The sequence below is a fragment of the Phaethon aethereus genome (genome assembly GCF_964289735.1).
Source record: "Phaethon aethereus genome assembly, chromosome: 1".
Classification (NCBI taxonomy): domain Eukaryota; kingdom Metazoa; phylum Chordata; class Aves; order Phaethontiformes; family Phaethontidae; genus Phaethon; species Phaethon aethereus.
The window spans coordinates 82,839,023-82,866,953 of NC_138575.1; the positions used below are offsets into that span (position 1 = coordinate 82,839,023).

At 45.1% G+C, this 27,931-nt stretch overlaps 1 protein-coding gene across 1 annotated transcript; it reads right to left on the reverse strand.

The window, feature by feature from the left end:
- Positions 1 to 2,302: 2,302 nt before the first annotated feature.
- Positions 2,303 to 22,457, reverse strand: CD9 (CD9 molecule; the record flags this gene model as incomplete). The annotated part of the gene is made up of 8 exons (XM_082014061.1): positions 2,303 to 2,368; positions 3,060 to 3,143; positions 4,964 to 5,053; positions 5,644 to 5,736; positions 6,685 to 6,759; positions 7,948 to 8,045; positions 10,889 to 10,991; positions 22,392 to 22,457. 8 exons carry the CDS (start codon positions 22,455 to 22,457, stop codon positions 2,303 to 2,305), a joined length of 675 nt encoding a protein of 224 aa, XP_081870187.1.
- Positions 22,458 to 27,931: the final 5,474 nt, after the last annotated feature.

Here is a 27,931-nt window from a genome sequence, read left to right on the forward strand (position 1 = left end):
GTTTGCAGATCTTCGGATGACTGCAACCAGGTTTTACATTTGTAGTTCATATTTTTCTTGCTAAAAGGTAAGTAATATTCAAGTAATAAACAGCAGCTCTTTCTTCTCTGGTAAAAAGACTTACCCATCTATTGATTACTCGGAAGACACCAACCTACACACATAGGATGTTCAAAAAGAAGGGCCAAAGATTGGGTTGTAGGACTTAAAATACAGGGGGAAGGCAGAGGCATGAAGTGTTGCAGTAAACATTGTGGTTAAGGCAGCAGCAGTGTAAAGACTAACCCCCATCCAGCTTCTGTAGAAGACAGCAACAATGGAAGGTATAAACTTCAGTCTTCCACGTATTCAGTTGACCTGGATGCCAGTTTCAGAGCTTCCTCTGTAGTCATCACCCAAACCCATCTCATGAGCTGAGGTGCTGAGCCTCATCACCCTAGTTACAACCCAACCAAGCATTTTCTTGGGTGTTAACAAACACCGCTAGTGTCAAACTACAGCCATGTTGGATGTTGGCAACCTGAACACATGCGCCAACATAAAGCAATAAAACCAAGGGCAGGTAAGTCAGCACTAAACTTTCATTACAGTTCACAGCAATTCACCCCAGCTCTTTCAGGTGCCAGGTTCAGTTTCATGCCCAGAGTTGCACAGCTGACAAAAAATGCTACTTCTCAGTTTTGCAAGAGCTCAGGGACATGGTAAGTCTTAAATTCCCATATAAGATTAGATTTTTCCCTCCAGGGTGTCTCATATACCCAAGGAAGAAAATTAGATCAAGTCCTTTCTTGAGTCATTCCAGTCTAAGGAACACAAAAGCATGATGACCATTTGACTTTTTTGAAATCCAGTCTTTTTTAAGAAGGCCTCATTAACACAGAATAGTGCAATGTGTTAGAGAGGAGAGCTGTGCGGTTTGCATAACCCCTTAGATAAGTGACAACACGTAACACAAAGGTAGGAAATACATTCATGCATCAGCCCAGAGCTACAGCTAGAGTCTGACCCTCAAAAGTCTGCATATTTCTCACTGTAAGTACCAACCTCCTTATAAGAGAAAGGTGGGAACAAGCAAGGACTAAGAGACATTTGTAGTACCTAGACGACAAAGACCAGAAGCTGCTAGGAACACAGCTGAGATACTACAGTAGAAGAACACCAGATACAGACAACACAATATAGACATCAACTTGCTGTTAAGGATCCAAGTCCATAGCCAGGCCCAACAAAAAGTTTTAGAGAAAAACACTTCAAAAGCCATTTAGACTAGAAGTACAGGATAAATTGGTAATTTTTTTTTAGGTTAAGGGTTCTACACTGATCTCTGTGATCCCTCCCACATCCATTTTTAAACTGAAACAGGATAGCCACAGCTCTAGCTGCTGCTGCAAGCACCAACTGCAGAGCTATATAGTAACTTCTCATGCAACTTTTCTTTTTTCCACTTGGAAACCTGAGATTTGGCACATGTCGTAAGCCCTTGAGATTGCTGGCTTTGGAGAAACAAAGCACAAAGTACAAAGACAGCCACAAAGAAAAATCCTGAGCATACACTATGGGAATTCGCCTTGTCAAGGGACCAAAGCCATGTCAGATGCCAGGGGACAGAGTTATGTCAGCAGACAGGCTGATATAAGAAGGCCCAGCTGGCTCCAGGGTAGAGCCCATCCTGGTTGAATCCAAGGACCACCACCTGCATATCATCAGTATGACAGTCATCCTTTGCCACCCTGTATGAAGATGAGAGTAGAAGTGTTACAGCAGCAACATTTTAGGAATAAAATTAAGAACTGCTTTCGTTCACGTGCACTGAGGAAAGGAGGAATGACGCTATCTTCCCTAATGTGCTCTGACAGTTTTTTCCATTCCTTGGAATTACCTTCAAATATGGCATTGGCAGAGAGGTTATTTCCTGCTTTATACTAATGCCCTAGTAATTTAACATGTTATACAAGTTCAACTTGACGCTATGCATAAAATAGTATGATTAATAAGCCCAGTAAAATCTCTTCTCCCCCACAAACATACAATACATCTTACTCTTTATTAAGTATCAAATTGTCTCCAACATAAATTACATCCAAATTACTTAAGTTTCAAGAAAGTCAGATATTTTATGTACAATATTTGTCTTGAGTCAGATATACTTTTATCATTAACCTACAACATGAAAAGCAAACCTACATCAGTACCAAATAAAGCATTAAAAAGGTAACAAATATATAACTTTTTAGAAATGCTTTCAGAACGCTAAAGTTAATGACAAAGATTTTATAGTGCAGCAGTCTTGGGTTTTGAGCTCTTAAACCATTTCTCTGTTTTTGCGGATAGCACAGCAGAGAACCATACTGAATATCATGCCGAAAATCTGTAAAGGAAGCAAGTACGTTAGAAATCAGGGGACCAAAGCACATTCTTCTATCAACATGGGGACAAGCAGGGCTGCTCTTACCAGCTCACAGGCCACATTAACACTTTATTCTGCAGTTCATGTCCCTGCCCCTCCCCACCACCCCCAAACTTCAGTCCATTCTCATGAATCCCCACTGCACTCAATACTTCAAAATAGGTCAACTATAAGCCGCTGCCGTATCTCCTAAGAAATCTTTGATCATCCCAGCTCATCTGCATACTTTCCTCTACAGAAATCAAACAAGAAAGTGCAAGTTTTCTTACTAGCAGTTATTTCAGTTCTCTAGCAGAGTTTTTAGTTGTTATAAAGGAAACAAAAGCAAGGATTGCCAAAAGGTATTAGAATTAAGAAACGGGCTGGCAACATGACCAATACATCTTTGCCATATATATATATATACACACACTACTGATAGAGCTTCACCCCTGCTAAAGCTACAAGGAGGCAGATCTTATTCCAAAGCAGAAGCACGGGCATCCAAGACACCCCACCCTCTGTACTGCCTCAGGGCCCCACAGCACACACCCTGATCCTGCTAGTACTTGTTAGTGGAATAAGACTGTAGACTGACATGACAGGCACTGTTCAGACTTCTGTAACTATCCTTTGGCCATAAAGCTACCTTCTAAATAACCTGGAAACTCACCATTATTACAGCAATGCCAAGGCCAACTGCTCCAATCACATTCAATTTTGAATTGAAGACATCATCAATGGCAGCAGGGCATGACTGAAAAGAAACCAACTGTTCATTAGCATTTCATACATACAAAAGGTTTGTTTCTGCTTGCTTGTTTGAGCTCAAGTCTGCCAATTGATGCTACACCTCTGACCAAGTCTGCTTGCACTAGAGATGAAGACTCATCTTGTGAAAGCTGCTTTGAACAGGCCTTTATTTTCACATCTCCAAAGAGAGCCAGGGATGTTCCAACACAAAAGTTGGTGGAGAAGTTTAAATATACTCTTCAAGTATCTAAACCTCTTAATTGCATCTTGGCTACAGCAGCATCCCCTTCTCAACACCTGCAGTTGATCAGGTAGATCAGGACTAACAGTAGTTGTACCAGACTTGGCTTGTTACTAATGGCATCAGCATTTAAGTTACTATATTGCTCAGCCCTTCTCAAAATAGATTTAAAGCCCATCTTAATATTTCCAGCTGCTATTGTAATTTTGCAGACACCTTAGGAACACATGGTGCATGGGAATGGCAGGATCTCCTGAGCCACATGCATACATGCTAGGCTATAGAGGTGCCAGTGTGAAGCTCCCAGGACAATGAATTACCACTGCAACTCAAGAAAAATTTAAGTACAGTCCTTTCCTCAAAGTCACATGGTAGCTAAGAGAAAGGACAAGGAACTTTTACAGAGGTAAAAATCTTTGAGACAGGTAGCTGGTCAAAGTCTCATCCCAACTCCTGTCATCCCAGCAGCAGACTACAGTGAGCTGCTGAAAACTACTTTTCCTTTAGTTGTTCCTTATCCAGTCCAGAAGGAAAGACTGAATCAAAGACTAAAGGGAATACTGGCAAGAATTAATCAGTTAAATCAGAATATCAGTACAGCACTGCTTCTTAGAGGCACACAGATTAGCCACAGCATTACATCCCTTTAATCTTACAGTCTATCTACTGTTTTTCCACAGTTGGGACTAGGCCATAAACACATCACAAGATGAAGTCAACAGATGAAGCTAGAACACACTTCGCAGAATAAAAGCAAACAAGAAAACCTCCTTGCTGTCTCAGCTACTCACACATAGTCTAACTCGTAGCAGATTGTATGGGCATGACTAAAGATACAATCTAAATACAGATTGAAATCTCACGTGGTCAGATATTTGAAGGCACAAAAATTATCTCTAGTGAAAGTAAGAGCACAAATAACATGAAAAAATCAAGTTACTAATTGAATTCCTGCATCATAAGAACCTTATTTTCTATGGGAAGACTCATACAAGCTGTCTTGGGGCATGAAGCAAGACAGGACAGTTGTAAGAGGAAAAGGGGTAGTTAAGAACTATACAAGATGCCTCTCAGCAATATTTCAACAGGGGAATCCTATTCAGAGAATTGGCTTCACAGTGACATACTCAAACAGGCCACCAATGCATTACACCCCTCTCCTTTACCTTGCTAAAACTTCAGAGCTGCTCCCACCTCCTGCTCTACTTCTCCCTAACCACGAGGGGAGGTGACAGCTCCCACACAGCACCAGGAAGGCACTCTGGCAACAGGAGCAGCCAGGAGAACAGAGCTCTCTAGCATATTTTTTTAGGTGAAGTTTAGGCTTTACTGTCCAACAAACCAGTGAGTCTAGTGACACAGAGACTGCACATTTCCTGTGCAAGTTCAGATTTCCTGCTGACCCTGCTTGTTCTTTCCACAGTAACAGTATGTTGATTTTCCACAACCAGACTGATTATAGAGATAGGTTGCTAAGTAAGCGTAACATGGGAGCTTCCCATGGACTGGAAGGGTTTATTCAGAAACATGTTCCTCATTCTACTCATTGGGCAGAGCTGTTGGTGAATTAAGTCATGCTTTACCACTGTAGAAAGTGACTCGAGCATGGTCTTCTTCGGACAGGTGTCCATGAATTGCTGCTCAAGAACGCCTGTAAGACCACAGCAGTCTAGCTACAAGACAAAACAGGAAAAGAAAACCAGGTTAAATAATCCTTATTTTTGCTCAGTATTTGGTAAAAAGGAGGAATAGATTACATTAGGTTTTATTACAGACCTTATGCAAGTTTGCTTAGAAGTCCTGACAATGTGACTGCTATATACACAATTTTAAAAAGCCTTTATTGCATTAAAAGACAAGATTCTGAAAGGAAGAGCTAGATCTCATTAAGTATATACACACATTAATTTTGGTAATAGCTTGTACTCCTTACAGACACAAAGATGAACTCCTCACAGACATGCAGGCATGCATACTATGGTGCCTCAAGATCAATACCACAGATCTAGAGTTTCCCAGCTTTCCCAGCTTGCTTCCGAGTTTCTTTAGGAAAACAAGAACTAGTTCTATGCACTTCAGAGTTAGAAAAAGCATACTGAATTCAGTGATACTATACAGAAAGATCTTCTCTGCAGTTTGTTACTAATACTACTTTGGTTTCTTCTAGTTAGTAAGGTACTAGACTTGTACAAGGGACTAGATGAGATGCAGAACAGTGAACAAGCTGCATTACTGTCTAGTTTAAGTATAACCACATACTTACAGCTAACTGAAATGCCTTCAGGGTCTCTCTGGCAGCTGCTTGAGATCTCTTTCCATATGTTTCCATGTAGAAGTCCTTTAACTCTTCAATAACCTACAGGATAGCAGAGAGTTGTGGTGTATTCCTCTTTTACTATATGGAAAACTTGTTTTCCATACAGTCAGTCAGGCAATAATTCTGTAAGATACAATACCCTTCCTTCTGATATGTAGAAAGAGGGTGGACAGGCTCACCTGTTCTGGGTAAAAAATGCTAACTGATACACTCACCTTAAAAGCCACACCTAAACAGATAAGATTCAGTTTCCCTGCCAAAGCTCTGAGCTTCTAGGAGTAAGAGAATCAAGTCTTTGCCCACCAGTTACAAAACTATTCCCTATTCATTTCTGTACCTCAGAAGTTGCTATATTCCCCTGTTGTATAATACAAGTAGAAAAGCAACCCTGGTCACCAAGCACCTTATTTTGAAACAAGACAGAATCCTGACTACTTGTGAGGGGACAGGCCAGATTAGTCATGTTTTAGATGCAGAAACATTCAGCCTGTAGCTGACCCAGCTCATATCCAGAAATGGTAAAGCTTCACTGATGGCCTGCTTTGCTCCACAGCTCAGCCAGGTACTGCTTGCAGGGCACCTCTAGCATGCAACAGCATCTTGGATTCTGACCTCTCTGCTACAGTCTCATTTTTAAATATTAGAGCTTAATTTCTGGTATTGTTTTCCTAGAATGCATCATCTTCCTCTCCTGCAAATTCCCTGGGTAATCAGGATTTGACTAGTACTGGTAAAGATTTTGGCAGACTGCTAGCCTGCTGTGAGCGTAGCCAGACTCACAGAGTGGTTTGTGTGGGAAGGGACCTTTAAAGATCATCTAGTTCAACCCTCATGCCATGGGCAGGGATATCTCAACTAGACCAGGTTGCTCAAAGCCCCATCCAACCAGACTTTGAACATTTCCTATGATGGGACATCCACAGCTTCACTGGGCAACCTGTTCGTTCCAGCATCCCACCACCCTGCCAGTTTTTAAGAGCAACCTACCTTTTCTTTATTTGCAAATCCCCAGATTGCAGCAGCAATTTCAAGGGCAAAAATTACGAAAAGGAAGAGGAAGAACTAGAAAAGACAGACCACATCATTAATTAAGACCATAGCACCACAAAAAAGCATCACACATATATACCACAAGCTTGTCCAGTACCCAGCATCCAGCCTTGTGGTAACTGTCACTCAACCAGATTCCAGTTGGAGTTCTGAAACACTGGTAAGACTAAGAAAGAACACACTGCACTGGGTCAGCACTTCTTCCCAGGAGTGTCAGAAAGCCTGGCAGTGTTTTCCAAGCAGAAGTCCTCCTTTTTGATCAGTGTTAATTAAAACCTACCATCTGTTAACTCAGACTTTGAAGTTGCTCAGGTCACTCAGGCACACCACAACAGCTGACAGCAATTCTTTTTTCTTGTTTGTCACTCCTATTGCTTTAGAAGTCATTACTTAATACCTAGCTTGCCACCAGCTCCTAGAGAGCTAATGGTCACTTCTCTGCTGTGTATCACGTAAAATAGAAATAAATGTCATCTCTGTGTTTGACTACCAGGTCCAAAGCACCACTGCCATTTAAAGGCACTTTAGAGAGATGTTCAGAATTACAACAAAGGGCTAGAGGCATCATTTTGCAAGAAATACATTAAATTAACTTCTTCCATAACACAGAAGGGGAATTGTTCTTTTACCAGCTATAGTAGTAGCCTTATTAACTAAGTCTTATGGTTATTTAGATGAGTAGTTCCACAAGTGTACAGATGTGCATGAATCCAAGTAAGCTCTACTGGCCCCTTGAGTTTGAAAACAATGAGGTTGCTCTCCAATAATTGGCTTGCAGAGCAGTTGATAAGTAGAAGAGCTCATCCTGTGGTTAAGAACAGTAGAGGCTTGTTGTTTCAAGGATCAAATACCACACAGTTCTGGTCTCAAAGATTAAAGACTGCACAGTCTTCAGTTCAGGACAAACTGTTTAATAAATAGCATTACTCTTATCAACATTTTAGTTCTGTGTTCACACATGCTCCCAGCCTCAATACTTTAGTATCTGAATATGTCACTAACTCCTGGAGTCATCCTGTATTCACACAGAACATGACATTTGGATTCAGGGCCAGAAATGGAAGCTACATGATGTGTTAAATGAGTTTAAAAATTGTGGAGCCAAAACAATCCACATCTGCTGCCCTTTAACTGCACAGTACCATTTTTCTTCCTTTCTCATCATGCTGCTAAAGCTTTAACACTACTCTGAACACTTACCAGGCCAAGCATACATTGAGATTCCTGCAATGCACCACAACATCCCAAGAAACCAACCAGCATCATAAGTGCACCAGCTCCAATAAGAATGTAAACTCCTAGGGAGGAAAAAACAAGACACATGTAATAGGCTAGTTGAGACCTCAGCAGCAAGGTATGAAGTTAGCTGCTCTACAAATAGCATGTATAGCTTTTTGCCAAGGTTTAAGATTCTTTACTGAGGTGTTTCAAAGAAAAAGAGCGCTGTGCAAGCAAACCCCTCTAAAAACTTGTGGGGAAATGTATTGATAAATAAAAATTTCAACTTATAACAATGTTTACCACTACTGCAGTTCTACAAGTTTTAGAAAACAGGCAAGATAAGCCATCTAAGACAAACTGTAGGACACATTTTAAAACTGGCTCAGAGCCAGAGTTATCAACAGATGAAGAGTCTGTTGCAGTTAGACAGCTGGAGCTGCTGATTTATCAACATCTAAGAATCCTTGAAGCCTGCTACCTCTAGGAGAATGGGTATTAAAAGGCATCATAATAACCTGTCATACGGCTTTAAATGCTTTCCTACACCGCTCTTCCATCAAGAAACACTGAATTATTCTACTAGTCATGGTGGTACAAGTCTATACTTCAGCTGCCTAACTTGACAGCCTCTCTAACTACAAGAAACTCAGCATTTTCTGCTTTTGCAGAAGCAGATACTTCTTCAAACTGTATCAAGTGGCTGAGCCTGTAGACCATTCTGCCCAGAATTTCGGTAGAAAGTGTTGGAACATAGAGGGCAAATATTTCTGGGCTAAGAAACCCCATTTATGCCTAATCCTCTTCTCCTAAGCTTGAGAACTGCCAGCTTAAGCATTACAGCTGCTACTAGCTGCTGAGAGCAGCAAGATGTAGCAAGTAAAGAACTCCCAAAGGGTAGCAAGAAAATATTATCAGGGTGGTGAAACATGAGACAAAGAATCAGTACAAAGCATTTCAAATTAGTATGACATTTCTATCAATAGATACAAAAATACAGTTCTGGCCTTCAGAAGCCCAATCAATACTATTTAAAGTCAGCCATATATAAGCATTTGCAAATGATATTGTCTAGATGCAAACCAGTAAGATTAGCTGCCAAAATATCTACATGATTAAGCATATGTAAGTGATTAAGCATGACATTTCTTATCAACAGGAAGTGCTGGCACCAAGATTTTTACCCCAGATTAAAGTTTTTCCATTTTGAAAAAAAAGTTCATCAGATCCTCTTATTTCAGTAGTATAGAAAGCTTCTGAAGTAACTTGCTTGTTACTAGGTGCAAGCTGACAGATTCTTTCAATTTCCTATTGGAAACTACAGTCAGTTACTACTCCCAGAAACATGTTACACAGGAATTCCTATTAAATTTCTTTTTAAAACTCAGTTTAACCTACAGAGATTTCAAGTAGGTTTCACTGGCTGCATTCAGACAGTAGCTTAAGTATCACATCATGAAACTTTTATGTTTAGGGGGCTGAAGAGTTGTTTTAGACTAACCAAAATAAGACTTCGTTAAATATTCAGCTCAATGGCCAAGTTTAGATTTCCGTTCCCTTTCCAAGGTCCAGTTAAAAGCATCTGGAAATCTTCCTGGCAGCTGCAAGAACCACCCAGTTTGCTACCCATGCCAGCATATCAAGGGTGAAATACAAACTTTCTCACAGATAAGCTGTCTGTATGCCTGGGCCTCTTCCTGAAGTCACAGACCCAACTATGGTCTCTAACAAGCCTAACTCATCATTCCCAACAGTAGTCCCTGTAGGCACAGGCTACACTGGTATTACAAGGCTGCAACCTAAGTTGCACCTCCCCGTGTGCCTTACACAGTCTTTACTGACCCTTTAGAGGCCATTTTGGGTGTTGTGACAGATCGAGTAGCTCAGCAGAAGAGCTGCTGTCCTTGGCAAGAGAAAGGCCAACCACACGCTGGGGATAGCTAACAAGCAATGTCATACAGGAGACAGCAAATCCAGGTGCTACAGTGATGTGAAATGTAGGTATAAGGATTGTCCAGATGAAAGATGACAGACATGTAGGTAAGAGAAGTGCATATTTGAATTTGCTTTGTTCCCAGTTGTCAGAGGTCTTCAAACTCAGCTACCTGGTTTCAAAAAGAGTTTGAGCACCTACAGATGACAGAAGCATATGTTCCTCTGCCCAAGCCTGAAAGTGACTGCAGAGATCAAAATCTTAGTTAGGATAAAAATCCTGTTCAGTTCAGAACTCCTACAACATTAGAATAACAAACTGAAAACATGTCGTTTCGTCCCCTAATTGGTAATCTTACAAAAAAGACTATATTGAGAAATAACTTCCACCTGGCCTAAAGCTGCATTGATCTACGTTGCCTGTAATAGTTGCTCATGTAGACCAAGATATTTGTGCAACCTTTCCAGTACAGAGTATAAGTTAGCCTACATAGGGCTATAAGGGTTAGACAATAGTACATACGCCCCTTCGGAGAGATGAGGGGATAGAGCTGTGGTTTTGGGTAATCACTTTGGAACAAAAAAATTAGTCACAGATGACATCAACAACTACTTATTTAGAGTGAAACTTTGCTGACTCATATTGTGAGAAACATCGGGAAGAGACATCCTCTGTGTCTACCAGGAGCCCCTGGGATTACAAGACGCTTACCCAACAGCGCCCAAAGAGGAACTGCAGGGTTTAAGCTGGGAAAAAGACAAAATGATGTACAAAAAGTATAAAAAGCCAAGAAACTGCTGGCATGACACTGCTGCTGTCTGCACAGGAGCTCACAACGGAGGCTGGCCCCACACCAGCCAGGGGAAGCTGCTCTCTGCCCCACAGAGGCAGTTTTGTCTTTAGTCTTTGAGGAAGAGGAAGGTTTCTAAGCAGTCAGGGAAAGAGGGTGCAGAAGCATGATCTATCACCCCCAGCCATCTCCTAGCTTACCTGTGTAAAAAGTAGTGTTGTTGGATTCCAGTTCAAAGATGCTTTTGGTCTGCGAATCAAACCGAAGCCATAGTCCAATTGCAAGAACTGCTGTCCCTGCAAGCTGTAAGAAGAAGTAAGCCTGGTTAAATAATACCAATTAATAGACTCACGGTTAGTGAGATAAACACAGGATGCAGCTCTGTTATTTAAAAAGGCGGTGACAAACAGCATAAAAGGATGGGGATACCAAAACAAGAACAAACTTAGTTCCTGACATGAGGCATCTCGTCAACAGATGAGTTTACATATTAAGCTACAATGCCATATGAGAACAATGCCATACTTGTTCTTTTCTGAAAATACCCAAGGCTTACTGAAGTGCCAAGCATCAGTATTTCCACTGACCCCTCCACCCACTGTTCTATTCTGGGTGACTGCAATGGCATTGTGTGGCTTAGTGATCTTACACCTTCACATTGAAGGACAAGTGTACCACAAGAAAAAGCACCTTGTAAGGCCATCTGAAAGTTCTAGCATATTAAACAGACTGCTAAGAGGTCAGTGTACCACAGTACAGAGTTTTGCAAGAAAGAGCACTTTTTCTAAACAGGATAACATCAGTCCAGTAAGTTACTGCACTGACAGGAAGAGGAAAATACAGGCTGCTGAAATAGCAACATTGCTGTGTGCTGATCTGGAACAATGCAGTCAAGTTTTAGATAATATTTAGTTTTATTTTGTTATTACCCCTGCCTGTGTGTCTCCAGGTTCCTCTTAACATCAGTGTCCATTTGCAGCAAGTCATTGTGTGTGTAAGTTAGCTTCTGGATGAAGCATCTGGTAGAAGGCATCAGAACAGTCTTGCAAGAAAGAGGGAATTGCATGCTGGTAAGTTTGCAAATTGCATATGCTAAGTTTGCTTTGAACACACTGAATTCTCCCTCCTTTAAAAAGAAAAACCTAGGGTCATCTTGCATGCAAAAAAAACCCCCAAAAACTAGGACAAACCAGAGAGCTGGAGAGAGTGTGCTTCTCAGCTCTTCCTTCTCTCCTTTGAAGACAATTTAACTAACAAAAAAGCTCTACAAAAGTAAGATGAGGACAGAAATACCACACATTGCAGCAGACATTAAAAATTTAAACTTAAGAGTAAGCAATAAGCTTAGAAAGTTGGGAGCTCTGGTTAGGCAAAGCATGCATGAAAAGGAAAAAAAAAGCCTTATCTCTGATAAGAAGTTCCTTCTAGAAAGGAACAACATTCTTGATTCACCTCCAAGATACTGGAAAGTGTTTACTAATGTCAGTCTTCAGTGAGAAGAGGGAAGACATTCCCACAGAAAGCACCCGTGGGTATACTCCTTCGACACCAAGCCCAGCTCCCCCAGCCCCACATTCTCCCCACGGGGAGCCCGAAAGCCCTTCCTCCCCCCTATGGGAGCGCACATCTCCAAAGCCAGGCACAGCTTTGCCACCCATCGCTGTCCTCTCCAGCCTCCTAGGCTTGCTCTGCCAAGAAAACAGGGAGAGCTTTGAAGGTTCACAGAGGACAAAGAGGATGGAGCTAAGCAAGGGTTTAAGGGAAGGTACATCCCTTCTAGCTTCGCAGCAGAAAGGATCCCAGCTGCAGTGCTGAAGGGCTCAGGTATCAGTGAAGAAAATGGAGAGGCCAGCTAGGCCAGAAAAACCAGCATTTCTTGTATGGCAGGCACCTGACTCCCAAGCCTGCCTCAAAGAGGAGCTGCAGGGTTTTAGCTGGGAAAAAGATGAAGTGATACACAATGCAGAAAGAGCCAAACCCAAGCAGAGGTTTCCAGACCCATGCAAAAGGCGCTTTGCTGGTGTCACGGGTGCATAGGCACAGGCTGACTCACAAAGTGCTCCGCAAGAACAAAGCCTGCACATACCTGCCACTTCCCTTGTCAGGGCTACGCTGACAAAATAATTTTAAGTTATGCTGAAGAACCTATGCTGAAGAACCTTGGTAGTACACAGTATGTCACAACAGTGTTATTTCAATTTATTGTGCCACAGCAGCACCCCAGGGGAAGGGAGAGGTGAAAGAGGGGGACTGGCAGAGAGGAGGGTTGCTGCTCCACCTGCACTCACTACTACAGCATCAATTAAAAAAAAAAAAAGCCTTTTGCAATCTCATCTCACTTCAGTTCAAAAGCCAGGAGGGTTTAGTGATGGAAAGAAGTCACACACTGCTTCTAGCCTACAGTCAAGTCACCCAGTGTTTAATAATACTCTGCCTGAGACTCACTTTCCTGGGTCAGTCTCCAGCTTTTACAGGCGTCCAGATCCGCAGCATTAGAAGAGAAACCTACGGCCTCGGCTTGTTTTGCTCGGAACTCACGCGCTGCGCAGCCCCAAGCCGGAGCGAACCCAGCCGCCCGCGGCCGCGGCCTGCCACGCCTCGGCGCTCCTGGGGGGCTCGGGGGCGGCCCTGCAAAGGGAGCGGGGCACAGCCAAGGGCTGCCAAACCCTCAGCCGATGGAAAACCCCAGCAGGGCTTTACGGCCCAAGGATCCCACGTGTGAAGAAACTCTAAGCCATACTACAGCCACGCAGATTACCCTGCAAGTCCAAGCAAAGCAGAAGGCTCAGTTAATGATCTCTTCAGAAGCAAACTGGTTTGCTAACATTAGGGAGGGCTGACATACCTAATGCGGCTCCTCTCAAAAAAGAAAACAAAGACTTAACCTTCCTCCCCCACAACCCAGAGTAAGTTGCATGTTTTCTCCTTGGGAAAGCAGTCTTCCCATGAAAAAGTTATGATCACAAGGAAGCAAGAGACTTACTGTGGGATCACAGAACAGGGATAATACTTAATGCCAGTGAAATGCTCCACATCACTTAAAAATGGGAGGATTAAATAAAGTGATAATTCTCCTCATGGTGGACTAGAAAAAAAAAGGTGGCTCCTCCTTGCAAGAAAGTAACTTCTCTCAGTTTCATAAGGAAAGCAGACTTGTGTTCTCAGTCTGTGCTCTTCCTACCCACAATGACCACTGAACTAAAAAAAGACAGTTTTAAAGCAGAAGGCAAGAAAGTAACGTGAAGCTTCGAGTTTCCATGAAAACGAGGAGAGACGAAGGCACCAGCGCCGGGCCCTGAGGTGGAGGCAAGCACAGCCCCCCGGGCACCCGCGGCTCCCGGCAGCTCCCCGGGCCAAGCCGGCACTCCAGCGGCTGGTACCGGGCCACCCCTCCGCTCACCGATGCTACGCCAGCAGCTTTTGGCAGCCGCGCTGGGGTGGTTTTACAGTAGCTGCGTTTTTCCTCCCCCGGGAAAGGGCTGCAAAGGCCCCCTCAGCCCAGGCTGTGTGGAAGCGTATCCCCTGAAGAGCTGGTTGCTGGGGTTTTTAATCCAAGAGTTTTCCCAATCTAACAGACCAACAGACCTCTTTTGTCATAGGAGTTGAGCAATACAGGATATTTCTAAGTAGATCTATCCTGTGCTGAAAAAGAAATTTAACCGAAAATGAATAAAACTGTCTTTTGCTGAAGCTAATCACTTTGCATGCAAAAACCTACAAAACTATAGCTATAGCTGCAGTGGACATGCACTAAGCAAAGATAAAATCCCTGGTTATTCCTCCTCTAATCCTACGGAAGCTTCTTGTCATTTTTTTGGCATTACATGCAAACACGCCTCCATTGCCTTAAAGGCTCTACTCCCACATGTATCCTTCTGCAACCAGAAGATATGGCCTTTTTGGTCTGCCTGCCTTCCTTACGCAGCCCCGCACCTCCTCAGTGGGCCTCCTGGTGCAGGACTTCCCTCCTCGCACCCCCCCAGCCCCACACTCTGGTAAGCGCCTTCTCCAAAGTCAGCCCTCCCCATTGCTCTCACCTCCCCCTTGCAAACTGCATGGCTGTGCCTCCGCGCACCTAAGGGTGTCATGGAGTTTATCTTTGGCACCCCGCTCGCTTTCAGCCTTCCACGTGACAAGAGATAACCGAAGGAACCGTACCACTGGAGAGGACAGTCACTACTTACTTGAGATGAGGAATGATCCATCTATCCTGGAGGCAGAAGCCATACAGAACGCTCTGCCTCCCTCCTCAGACCGTACTTTGGTGAACTTTGGCATGAACTTGGCAGCATTCAGAAACTGCCACCAAGCAGTTTCACCTGTATTTTTCCTTTAACACCTGAGGTTTCACAGATACAGTCTCCTAGCAGAAGGCTTGCACAGGGAATCATTATGTTTAACGATACTGGTGTAAACACACATTAAATGCTTGAGCTTTTCAAACTAGAAATTCCAATTTTTGTTAGCATGTCCCATCATACAACAGTATATGACACTACTTTGGGAAGCTGTAAAGTTTATTTCCAGTTTAACCACTATTTGGCAAGGACTGTTTTGTTCATTCCCTTCTGACCTTGTCACCTTGATCCATCTGGAAAAACCACAACCCCCAGGCTGCAGCACCCCACCTGCTGCAGACACCTTACAGCCTCGTACCTTTCCACAGACAGAACCACCTCTCAAGGGGCTCAAGGTCTGAGCACTTACCAAGTCCTTCCAGCTGGCAGATAAAGCTTAGGGAGGGGGGCATGCCCCCAAGCATCCACCAGGTTACTACCAGCCGATAGAGAAGAAACAAGACCCTGCAAGAACTCCCAATATATGGATCGAAGCCTGCAAAAAAAAGCCTTTGTAGAGGAAACAATAGGCTCTGCTATTTTAGCACATTTGGGCCAAGCTTACATGCAGCTTCTATCAAGTTCATGTCATTCACCTCTAGCAGAAAGTCAATGTGAACATACAGTATTCAGTCAAAAATAAAGGCTACTGCCAGGTGTTATCAGCTCAGCCTTGCTAATTACAAATTACTGTTATTAATTTTTTTCTCCTTGAAGTAAAACACGTATGTCAGGGTCTCCATGGCTGTTCCTTATGTGGGCTTGACCCAGGGTGTGCCAGAAGGACACTGAAAAAGCCACTATCTTCCCTTCACCTCAAACAGGTAAAGACTTACAGCTTAAAATCTGACTCAGATCTTCCTTTAAGACAGACAATTAACTTTTTCCTCACTGTGCAAGACAGTGGATTAACAAAGCCAGGGCCAGATACATAATGTTGCAAGGCACATAGGCAGAGAAGCCGAGAACATTACTAGCAGTTATCGACTGTCTATTTCTGTCCTGTTACTTGCTGGTACTCTGTAAAAACCCCCCATAAACAGCAAGTAAAGATGAGGCTCAACATCACTCTGAACCCTTAATTACAGGATTAGTGTTATCCACAACAGCACAGGTTTTCAAACTTCTGAAAAAAGCTTTCCCAACAGATGTGCAGGGAGTGCTAGCAGTTACATAAGAAACTGCAGCTATTTCCAAACTCTTTTGAAAAAAATACATTGGAAAGGAAGTATTTTCTTTCTGCTTAAGCTAGTTTCAAGAATGTTGTGGGCTAAGTTAATGTCACAGCATTTATTGCCATAAAATGGTGCTCCAGTACAGTAGGAGTAGCATTACAGAATTCCTGAACCACTGCCAAGACTAGTGCCCATTTCATACAAGTTTCTATTCAGAAGGAAGTCTACTGTATTTGCAATTTAAATGGCAAATAGGAGGTAGGATTGCTGGAACTCACAGTACAAGTAGCTTCACATCAGGTTTCTCAAGGCAACACCCTCCAACTCCATTCCTGACTTCACAGCACTTACCGGAGTTAAAATACATCGAGCTGAGCCCAAGTAGCATTGATTCATATGTTGCAGTCAGCAACTGAATCAGTCGATTACAGAAAGCAAGAGCAACCAATTTCTGTTCCTTTTGTATGTGTGTGCATATATACATGCAGCCACACATGCAAACTTCCCTGCCCATCCTGCAAGTCCTCTTTTCCACCTGAGCAGGGAAGGCTCTCTGAAGAAGTCAGAGCACTGAATCGCTACCAGCTGTTCCTGGTGCAGGGTGAGCAGATGAGATTATGGCTCAGAACAAAGTCACAGGTATCTTCAAGTTACAGAAAGAAGAGAGCCCTGCAGGCCTTATCTCACTAATCTGACTTCAGCAGGCACTCCCATAGACAAACGCATTTGCTCGTACAACACAAAACACTATGAAGAGTGGAGAGCCTGGACAAGACAGTTGCCTTACAGCATAAAGGAGCAAGAAAATAATTGCTCAAGGACTCAACGTGAACTCTGACTGTATATTACAGCACTGGTTTGCCTATAATACACAAAATTATAAATATCATCAGCAGATGTCTTTGTATTCCACAGAATTCACAAGGGAAAAACCCGGCATTTAAGTTTAATGATGCAAGCCCTTGCTTTTGTTCAGCAGCAGAAAGCCAGTGGGAAACATGCAGGCACACGCTCCATCTGGATGTCAAGCACTTGCCCGACATGCACCAAGCTGCTCAGAGCAGCTGACAATTTTACTAGGAAAAGACTTTGTCACCAGGGCCAACAAGCCTGAGCAAACCCAGCAAGTTAAGGGAGCTCATCTAGACGTAGCCACTCATCACACAACTCAAGGTAATCAAGCTTGTGCTCACACCAAAGTTGTTCAAAGTCAACTTTGGGAAGACCACTTAGGTGTAAGGCGCATAATGTTACGTTTCCATTGACCTCTTGCCAAGCTTGAGTTGGTTCAGTAGAAAAATCTTTATATTGCTTCTGTACCAGCCTCAACAGCTCCCTCACCAACCCCAAATCAAACACCAAACTTTCAAAGACCTAAACTAGTACAGATTTCATTACAGACCACACCAGAGATAGGGCCAGTGCCAGTGAGCCCAAAGAGCTGTAGGCAAACACAGTACACCAGCCCTACCAAAGCAGCACAATAGTGAGGAACCTGGTGTTCATTGTGATACTTGAACTGAAGGCAAGACACAGCCACCCCTATGAGAGGTAACAGGATCACCTAACTTACTCATCTACTTAAGAACAGTAAAATCTGTCTAACTTGCAGAGAATGGTTATGTGCAATGCTTAAACCAGACTTCAGAAGCATGACAAGCATTTCTAGCAGATATCCACAACTCCCCATACCCACCATTCAGGCAATGAGCATATTTTGACCAAAGCTCTGGAGTCCCAAAAGTTATGGGGGACATCATGCTAGTGAGATACATGCCTAGTCTAGCCTTACCAACTGGAGAAAGCCATCAAATCAGTTACTGTCATAAGGTCACACTGCATCCTACAAGGGGGCTCCTCAGGAAGGGTATCAGAACAGGTCTAACAGTAGCATTTCCCTGGACTAATCTCCCACTTCACAGGTTGAGCACTTACAGGTTGTGCAAAGACACAGATAGTACCTTTGGAGAAAGGCTAACCAAGGACTATCAAACATTGCATTCATTAGGCACTCCTTGAACTGCATACTCCACACTACCTGCTGGGCAGAAAGCACCACCGCAAGCTTTTCCAAAATTTCCTCTTCTCAGACTTAATACCCTTCAGTTCTTGCTCACTGACTTTTTCAATACAGTCACGCCCTACCTAGTACCAGGCCAACCATGATCCTACAGACCTCTAGCATGTTTCCCCCACCTGTTTCCAGGCTGAATAATCCCAATTCACTCAGTCCCCGATAGCAGAAACCCTCCTCTTCCTTTCCCAAACATTATCAAGCTTCACTACGTTCCTCTCAAGGCAGGCAGGAGACCAGAGCAGCCCACAGCACTGCAAGACACCATGGATTTATGCAGTGGGACCATCTTTCCACTTCTGCAGGTCCTTCACTTTTGAAGCTGTTTTTCATCTGCTGCTGAGCACCCATCTGATGCTTTCAGGAAGTTACCACAGGCCCTTTTCTCCCAAGATTTCATCCCCCTGGCAGCAGATGCCCACGAGCCAACTAGTTCATAACTTCAGGCTGCTTCCTGCTCCTGCCTCCCACACGTTACTCGGTGCCTACCCTTGGCAAGTGTCCCACTCCACTTTGTCACGCAGCCTGCTATGTCAGCATGCACCCATCTTTATCACTCCAAATAATGGATGCTACTCAAGCACTGAAGTGTTACCTCACATGCTTTTCCAGATGAGGTGGGACTGTATTGACCACCATACAGTTTGTTCTTGCATGCCAACTCTGCTGGCTCTGTCTACCACAAGGGAGCTCCACCTCACCTCAGCCCTGCCTCCACTCAGTCAGCAATTTCATCCCTGCCAGCATCTCACTCCAAGACTGCTCAAGGCTCTTAGATAAATGAAGATTTCCAGGAGACATTGAACAAGTTAATGAATACTAACCAGCACTCACTCGCTCTCCAAGATTCAGGTTTCTGAAGGCTGCAAAGTTAACAGCTTCATGAAGTCTGACTTTCCCTTACAGTGGCCATTCTGTCTTCCTCAGTGTCACACTTCCATGTGTACACCAACTTACCATTTTTAAAGAATGGTCTCTTCTGCCTATTCCAGAGGCACCACATGTGCCACCCTCTACATAACCTAGAAAAACATAAAGCAAAAAACCCCGCCTCAAATTCACTGTGTTCCAGCCCTCTGGCACCAAGGCGGGCGTTGAGCAGGAGGTTTTAACTATTCACAATGCATTTGTAGTTCTGACGTAATTGTTGTGTGAGCCTGGCAAGTTGTTAATGAACAATTGCTGTTGTTGTTTCACCACCTTTCCATCAAGAGGTCAAGTCAACTCTGTGAGGCATTCAAAAACAGGTTACAGCAGAGGACCTCCCCAAACATACCCTATAAGAGGAAGTCCCACAGAACATCACTCCTAACACATTTACACCTGGACAGATTACTGCCTGTAAGGGCTCCCTGATCCTAATATGTCTGAAGAGGGACATGTTCAGCGAGTTTGCTTTTGCAAGTTATACTTAAAGCTTTCTTTTGGTTAGTCTTATTATATTTTTGTATTTGACCTGCCAGTATTTATGAACCTTTATCTCCTTCCTTTGGACACAGCTTCAACTTTTTGAGAGTTTTCCAGTTTTTGTTTTAATAGCCTCCTATACTCAGCTGTTTCATTCTTTCTGCTTCCTCTTGCCCTCACTCAAGTCTCGCATGGAGGCAAATACAGGCCACCTAACACACAATCTACAAATACCTGCAGGTTTGCTGCAGGCCATTTAAATTCCTCACCTACCCTACTGAAGCAACTTTTTAAAAAAAGGGGGTTAATATATAAACTTGATTACAGCTTCACAGGACCTTTAAGGTTCCTTGCTCCAGAAGGCATGCTAAATCTAACTACATCATTGTCACCATTCCCGAGTAGCATTTGGGCAATAGGACCTCACACCCACTGACTACTCAGAAGCAAGAAAAGGCTTGTTCCTCCTCTTGGGGGTGTGTGTGGGGGGATGGTGTTCCCAAGGCCAAGGGCCAGTCACTGATTGTGCCTTCAATTTTAGGATCAGAATTACACTCGGGCATAACATTTTTGCTCAATTTACTTCCATTACTTAATGGACTTTTCACATCTCCGATGCCATAAGAAACATTAAAGCCTGCTTTCTTACTAGGGTTGTTCCTGTCCTCCAGTGCTGCCTGCCCCAAGACACCTTCTCTCTTTACCCTGCTTACTGAGGCCTAACAGCCTAAAACAGCACAAGAGATTGCTACTTTCCTCCACAGAGAACATGAGGTTCACTAACACCAACCTTGATGCTCGCCTTTGACAGTTTTGGTAGGGCACAGATACATGTCATGAGCCTTGACAGTTAGGGACTACTCCAGCTGGTCTACAAACACAGTTTATCTCTGGCTAACCTCAGCTGCTTGCATTTACAGCCTCTTGGGGCTCCCAGCCACTTGTCAGGACACCACATCTGTGGAGTACTGGGCACCCAAAGGTGCCAGGAAAGCTTCTAGCTTTACTACCATGAAACCCTCAAGCAGCAGATGCTTCCCGAACTACATGAGAAAGATGCTCCCTAGTCCCAGTAGCGGGCCCTGGAGAGCAAAGTGGCGACGCTCAGTTAGGAGCATCTTTGAGGCAATGCCTTTGCCACAACAAGCATTGATGCACCATAAAATAATCTGTAGAAAGTCTGTAGCTTTTAAAAAGTAATCAGAAATCAAGCCATGATTATTTCCTCATGTTTCAACAAGAGGTTTAGCACCTCACTGACCCAGCGGTTTCAGCCAGGGCATTAGGCTGCTTCTTACCAGCTATAACCCTCCAAACATGAACCCCCCTCCTCATCCTCTTGGAGGGTCTCAGGCAGCAATACGTGCTTTCCTGTAACCTTGCAAAGCTCCTCTGCACAAGTTCCCTCAATTGCAGCCCCGTTCCACGTTCTAGCCTTGCTGAAACCCATTTTTAAGTTGCGAGACCGCAACTACTTTATCTGTTCGCATCCCATTTTCCAGCCACCCCACGCCTAATCCTGTAACCGACTCCAGAAACGGCTTCTTTACACAGCTCCAGCTTAACCTCCTCCACATCAGGGGGTGAAAAGGTGTCACACGCACACACTTCTCTACCGTAGCAGATAACCGAGAGTATTTTTTTTCCTCGTAGCCTCACACGCACGAGGCACACGGGCAGTCACACCGCATTCCCCGTGTACTTTTCCACACGGCAAACGATACTCGACTCAGCTGCCCACGCCCCGAGTGCCTGAGCCGCGGCCGTAACCGCCCCGTTAGGCCACGCTTTCTGCCGGGCGGACAAGAAACAGCCCTGCCGGGATCTGCAGCGGAGGCGCGATTTCCGCTTCTGGCTGGTGAGCTCCGGCCGATCAACCTTTGCGAGACGCGGCCCGGAAGATCGGAGGCAGAAGCCACGGCTCCGGCCGAGGATCCCACCGCCACCAGTTCACTCACACGCGACAATCGCGACCACAAGCGCTCACGTGCGGGGGAGCGGCTCGCCGCCCCCCCCGCCGCTGCAGCCGTCACGCCGGAGAAGCTACCGAGAAACGCAACCCGCGAGGAGTTTCTGGGCGAGCTGCAGGCACTGCCGGGGCGGGGGGTCGCGCAGCCAAAAAGCTGAAGGAGGCGCCCCCCGCACACGCTAGCGGGCAGGACACACAGCCTGCCCTACGCTAACCACGGTCCTACCAAAAAAAAAAAAAAAAAAAAAAATCAAGCAGCGAGCCGGGTATCTATCATTTTTCAGGCCCCTGCTACACATTTAACGCCGCAACAGGTAAGCGGGTGCGCTCCCGCCCGGCCGGCGGGGGAGCGGCCCAGCGAGGCGGCGTCGGGGCCGGGGGGCCCGGCTGGGCGAGAGCGCTGGGGCCGGGGCGCCCAGCTCGGGAGCGGAGACGCCGCCGCCCCGCCCGGCAGGTACGGCGGCCGCCACGGGAGCGGCGGGAGGGAGGGCGGGGCAGCGGGGCCCCACACTCCTGCGGGAGGTATGTGGAAGGGAAAAAAAAGTGAGAAAACAGGCAAAATCCAGAAACAACAACAAAAACCCGAATAAACCCACCGCTCCCGGCACTTTGCCCCCCCCCCCCCTTCCCGTGGGCTCCCTCCTGGGCAGCCCCGCTGGGGAGCGAGGGGGGCATAGAGCCGCCGCCGCGCTCCGGGCTCCGCCGCGGGGGCTCCCCCGGGGCCGGGCGCGGGTCCCTCACCCAGAAAATGAAGTTGAAGCCGAAGAGCAGGTACTTGATGCACTTGGTGCCTCCTTTGACGGGCATGGCGGCGAGCGGGCGCGCGACGGCAGGGACGACGACGGCGGCGGCAGCAGCAGCAGCGAGGACACCTCCGCCCGGCGCCTCTCCTTAAATCCGGCTCTCCCCGGGTCCTCGCCGGGCTCCCCCCTCCCCGCGGCTGCCCGGCCCCTCCCCGCCCCCGGGCCGCGCCCCGGGCCGGCCGCCCAATGCCCTGCTCCCGCCGCCGCCCCGCACCTGCCGCCGCCCCGCCCCGGGAGCGGCCGTCCCCCCGCCGGGGCCGGCGCGGGGGAGCCCGGGGCGCGGGGTGGGGGGCTGGGGGGAGTGTGTTCGTCCACCCACGGCCCCGCGCGTCCTGGGCGCGGGCGTCGCTGTCGGTGCGGGGCTGCTGCGTCCCCGCGCCCGGCTGCCGTCGTCCGGGGGAAGATGATTTCATGCTAAAACAGGGTAATGTGCAAAAAAAACCAAACCAGAATAAAACCCGGAGAGATTGCCGCTGCGTGCGGGCCAGTACTTTGCCGGCTCTTGCGTAGATGTAGTGTAACTGAACTACATCAGTCCAGCCTGAATGGGTCTTTTCCCGTGCAAGATAAACTTACGGCGAGTTTAACTGCTTTAATCTTTCAAATACGTCTGTGCAAAGCTAGAAGCAGGCAATTTAGAAAAATCAGGCGGGATAAGTTTCAGCCCGCCAACTGATGCACGGTGACTGGTTGCGCACGCACCCTGAGGTCACCCCAGTGGTAAGACAAAACGTGTCAAATTGTAGTAAAGAATTTCCCTTTGATTTTAATGGGAAGCTCAGCACTCAACTTCTCTTAGCTTAGGGATGAAAACGGAGGGCTTGTACCTTAGTTTATCTTTAATAGAATGGGACTAGAAATTCAGCAGTTATCGAGAGTCAAAAAACCCCCAAGAAGAACAGAACAGAAAAGACTTACTGAAATGCAAATAAAAACATGTTGGGAGTTATTGTTGCCAAAATAAATGATAAGATAGAGCACATACCAGAGCTAAGACAGTGGAGGAGGCGTTGAATCAGGCAGCAGTTTCACAGAGCAGGTTGCAAAACATTAATACATTTCCACTAGAAAGCAAGGCAGAAAAATGAAGAGCCAGGAAAGTTGCAAAGGCGACTGTGAAGGCACAAGCGCAGCCGAACCAAGCGGCCTCTGCTGCTGCTGCGCCGCGGCTGGAAACGGAGAAGGAGAGTTTGGGAAGGGTGGCCGGCAGCTGCGCCGCTGTCTGTGAATCGCGCCTGGCTGTGGCCGAGCATCGAGGTGTCCTGATGGTCGGAGTGCCCGAACGCAGAAGAGCGGCGTGTTAAATGTTGCCATCAGAAGTTTGCTGCTGCTCTTGGTTTGTCTTTTCTAAACGGGCTGGTAGCAGATCGTGAGCTGGACTCCAGAGAGGAGGGCGAACGGTGCTTGGCTCAAAGCAAACTCGAGTAACAAACCTGAAGCATTTTGGTTTTTTATTTAAGTTGGTAAAGGGAACTGGGGGGATGGAGGCTGGCCACAGCAGTGTAGATCTGGCAAGGCTGAAATTAGTAAATGCACGTGACTAAATTCTGGTGGCAACTGTACGCTGAGCAAGTGAAAGTACTATGTCTCACTCTTGATCTGGGACTGTTTTTCTGCATGGCTTTTGGGTTTATTTTTGTAACTTTGCCATTAAGAATTTATGTCTGGTAGCTAATAGCAGTAATACAGCTTTCCTTAACTTTCTAAAGTTAAGGATAAAAGAAAAACTTTGGATTAAAAAAACCCAACAAACCCCCAACCGTGATATTATTAAACTTTGATGCTTATGCTGTGTTAAAGCATCTCCCATTAAAATTCATGGGTGGTAGCCTTTTGATCAGAGGCAAGAAATGGACTTGTTGGATCAGAAGCTCCTGTGAGTTTGTACTTACTTAAAACTAAACTCTCCCCATTCATCCGGTGAATTAATTTATGAAGTGAAACCGAATTGTGCATTTTTAGTGTTCTCAAGAATATAGAATGAAAATAGAATTTGTGCTTATGTGGGGTTTTTTTAGTTCCATATGAAGGGTCTGGAGAGGACATTCATATTTCAGTCTTCGAGAGTCTGATAATCTGGTAGATGCATCTCTCTGAATGTATCTGACTATTGGAATGAGATAGCAATCCACTGAATTCCTGCATAATAGAAATCACTCATAGAAATTCATGACCCGTGTAGAAGTACTTCAGAATGATTCATTATTTTAAAACCTTGTATTTACATGGGATAATAGGCAAAAATATTTTGCGGGAAATATTTATTATCAGCACTTAAAATGCTACTGGATGGTTAAAGTGTTATTTTGTCCTGCTGCAAGAGAGAAGCACAAACTCAGGATACTGCTGGTAAGAAGAAATCTGAGTTTACCAGAAGCCTCTTAAAGTTACCTTTCTAATCATCTAGACATGACACTGACTCAGTTTTCATATGCAGATAAGCTGAATTATTTTGTCCTATTTTAATATGGAATTAAATGTCTTGTTTGGGCCAATAGTGAAGAGGAGAAGCGTTTGCTTCTCACCAGGAAGGGTTTTCCCCTCAGATTGCACTATCCAAAGGACCTTGATCCTTTGGTTAATATAGCAAGGCAAAGGAGAGAGAAGGTTTCTGTCCTACCTGTATTAAAGGATGGGGGGAACCACTGGTGAGTACCGCAGAAGTACTGAGGTTCACAGCCTCCTTGACCCGTTTCCCCTATATCTCTACCTTTACGGATATGCGGAAGGACTAGTGTCAACTAGCTTGATGCCTTCAGCCTTCTTTGCATAAACAATTTCAGGTCGTTTAAAATGTTTCTTCCAGCGCAGTTAAACAGCTAGGCATAAACGAGTCGAACCGCAGAGAGATAAAGTACAAAGCTTTCCCCAGTGAAGGATAAGGGATTAAGGGAGTTTCTTGAGAAGTGTGGATTAGAGCAGAAAAATAACAGCAGTGTTCTTTGTATACAAGTAACATCTCTAGCTGTACAAACCAGTCACACACACAAAAAAACCCCCCAAAAAACAAACACAAAAAACAAACCAGGTTGTTTTGCATGCTTTTTAGCTTCAGTGAATTTTCTTTGCTGTGGAAGTGGTGACTCTGGTACACTATGGACGGCTGGATGCGGCTCTCCGGTGAGCCCAGATGACCACATTGCTTCTCTGCTGCCAGGGAATTGAGTGTGGGATGACCCAGACGACAGTGGCGTAGGGCCTCTGGCCTGCGATTTCCTCTCACCTCTCAAAAGTCCATCCCCGCGTCCATCTGTGAAACTGCAGGTTAAGTGCCTTACTCCTTCTGGCCTAACCTTTTCAAGCAAACTTTACAGGTACTTTGGTTCTTTTAAATGCAGCAATAATTTGGAACGGCGTGATACGTGGGAGAGGGTCGTGATGCATCTAAGCAGTTCCTGCGGGATCTGGGGCTGCAGCAAGGGAGAGGCTTGGTCTTGGAGCTGGAGAGGCAAGATTTTCACTCCGTTGCAAAAATGACTCATAGGATCAGTCACGCTGATAACACTATGTCAAAGGCACTGGCCTTTTTCCACTGCTGGAGGAAAAGTGTTTGGTGTTTGGTATCCATAGCAGATAAATTCTGGAAGACCTCATGCTGTGAGTAAATGTGTGCATCCTGGAAGTTTGTCTGCTTTCTGCCATGAGAGAAAGACGTTGAAGAATCCACAAAGCCCCATGGGATTTCACTAGAAATTAGGTCTTCGTCTACAACTGGAAATGTAGCTGGAAGTAAAGACCTGAAGACAGACCTCTTAATTTTCTATGTTTTTAATTCACTTTTTTTAACCGAGATTTGAAGAAGAGATTAGAAGAGAGATCAGAAGAGATTTAGGCACATCCTTGCAAATGTTTGGCATAAGACCTTTGCGTACAATAGTACCCAGTAGTGATGATGTCAGGAGAACAACTGGAAAATCTCAACGTGAGCTTAGAAACTCTTGTAAAATTGTTTCATAATCAGTTACTGCTTTCGAACTCTGAGATAAAAATGCGTGGGATAAAAAGCAAAAATATTTTGTTCTTAGTTGTTTAAATTTAAACTTTTAGTCAAAATATAAGCATCAGTTCAAAATAATTCAGACCCTCTCTTACTACTACCAACGATGAAAGCAGGTCATTTCAGGAAGGAAGGATGTGGAAAATGCCATAGTTTTACTTAGGGAAAAGAAAACACACCCGCTTTTTTAATTGTCATGGAATACAAAAAGTAGTGCCCCTTAATTGTCCATAGAAGCAGCTTGACACCATTGAATATGCAGCCTACGGTTTAACTCCTTTTCAAGTGAAATTACTCTCCGAGACCCTCATGCTGCAGATAGTAGTACTTATATCTGGCGTTCGGTATGTGAGCAGTCTTGTGTTTATAGGACAGGAGCCCAAGGCTTTAATAAACAGTATGCTGTTGGTAGTGACAAATGCTGTGACTATGAAGGGTTGCAAAATGCCTTTTTGGAAATCATGACTGTAACACGTATGCAGCTGTAAGTGTGATTCATCTAACTACTGCTATTTTGATGTCTGTATGCATCAGACCTCTCGGTACAGGTGAGGTTATTTTAAAATCAGAGGACAGAAGTGGGGCCACAGGCTGTGGCTGCTATCGAGGTGCATGCAGTTAGGTGGGTTCTTGAGCACAGGGACCCACGCTGTGCCGCATCTCCCTCGCACTGTAGTGTGTGTGGTGACCTAGGGCAAACCTTTCTACATGCCAGATTAAAACTCAGGTCGCCGACGGTCATCTAAGCACTTTTGTGGAAGCTGGAAAAAGCTCCGCAAGCTTTGCGTGTGGCATGAGAGAGAGGCAGGGGTAGCATGAGAAAAAGAGCGAAATGGCTTGAGGTCTCTGTCTCATACCCAAGAAAATGGAGACCACAGCATCTTTTCTCATTATTCTGAGGCACAGGTGCCAATGTCCACCAAAGGCGACTGACTCTAAATCGTAACCCTTGACTGGAAGCCTGACAAGGTGCCGTTTAGAATACACGAAATTTTTGCCCTAAACAAAAAGCTTCCCTCGGTGCGGGTGGCTGGCATAAACTGGTGATACGTGCTCGCTTGCATCGTTATTCTGTACTTCAGGCGAAGCTGCCCCTGGCTGTCACCTGTATGCCCAGTGGAAGAAATAAGTCATATACACAGAGCTTTTAAAACAGCTGGGATTTCTTCCAAATGCTGCTGCCCCAGGGCTAGTCTCCAGCACTTCTACGCTGCGGGAGTGACGAGGAACTTACCTGCCTACATTTAATAGTATTTCAGTTAAAATGTGGACACTACGCTATATAATCAGGCACTGGTGTATGTCTCAAACACAAATTGTTAGCAGAATGGATCACAAAGTGGTTTACTCAGTGCTGTGCAGCAGCCCCAACGGGGTGGATACTCCAACTAGTGCTTTACCAAGAGCTAACAGTTGCCTATATTTAATAGGCTTTCGGGAGGCTTTTTTTTTTTTTTTAATCCCTTCAAAATAAAACGATT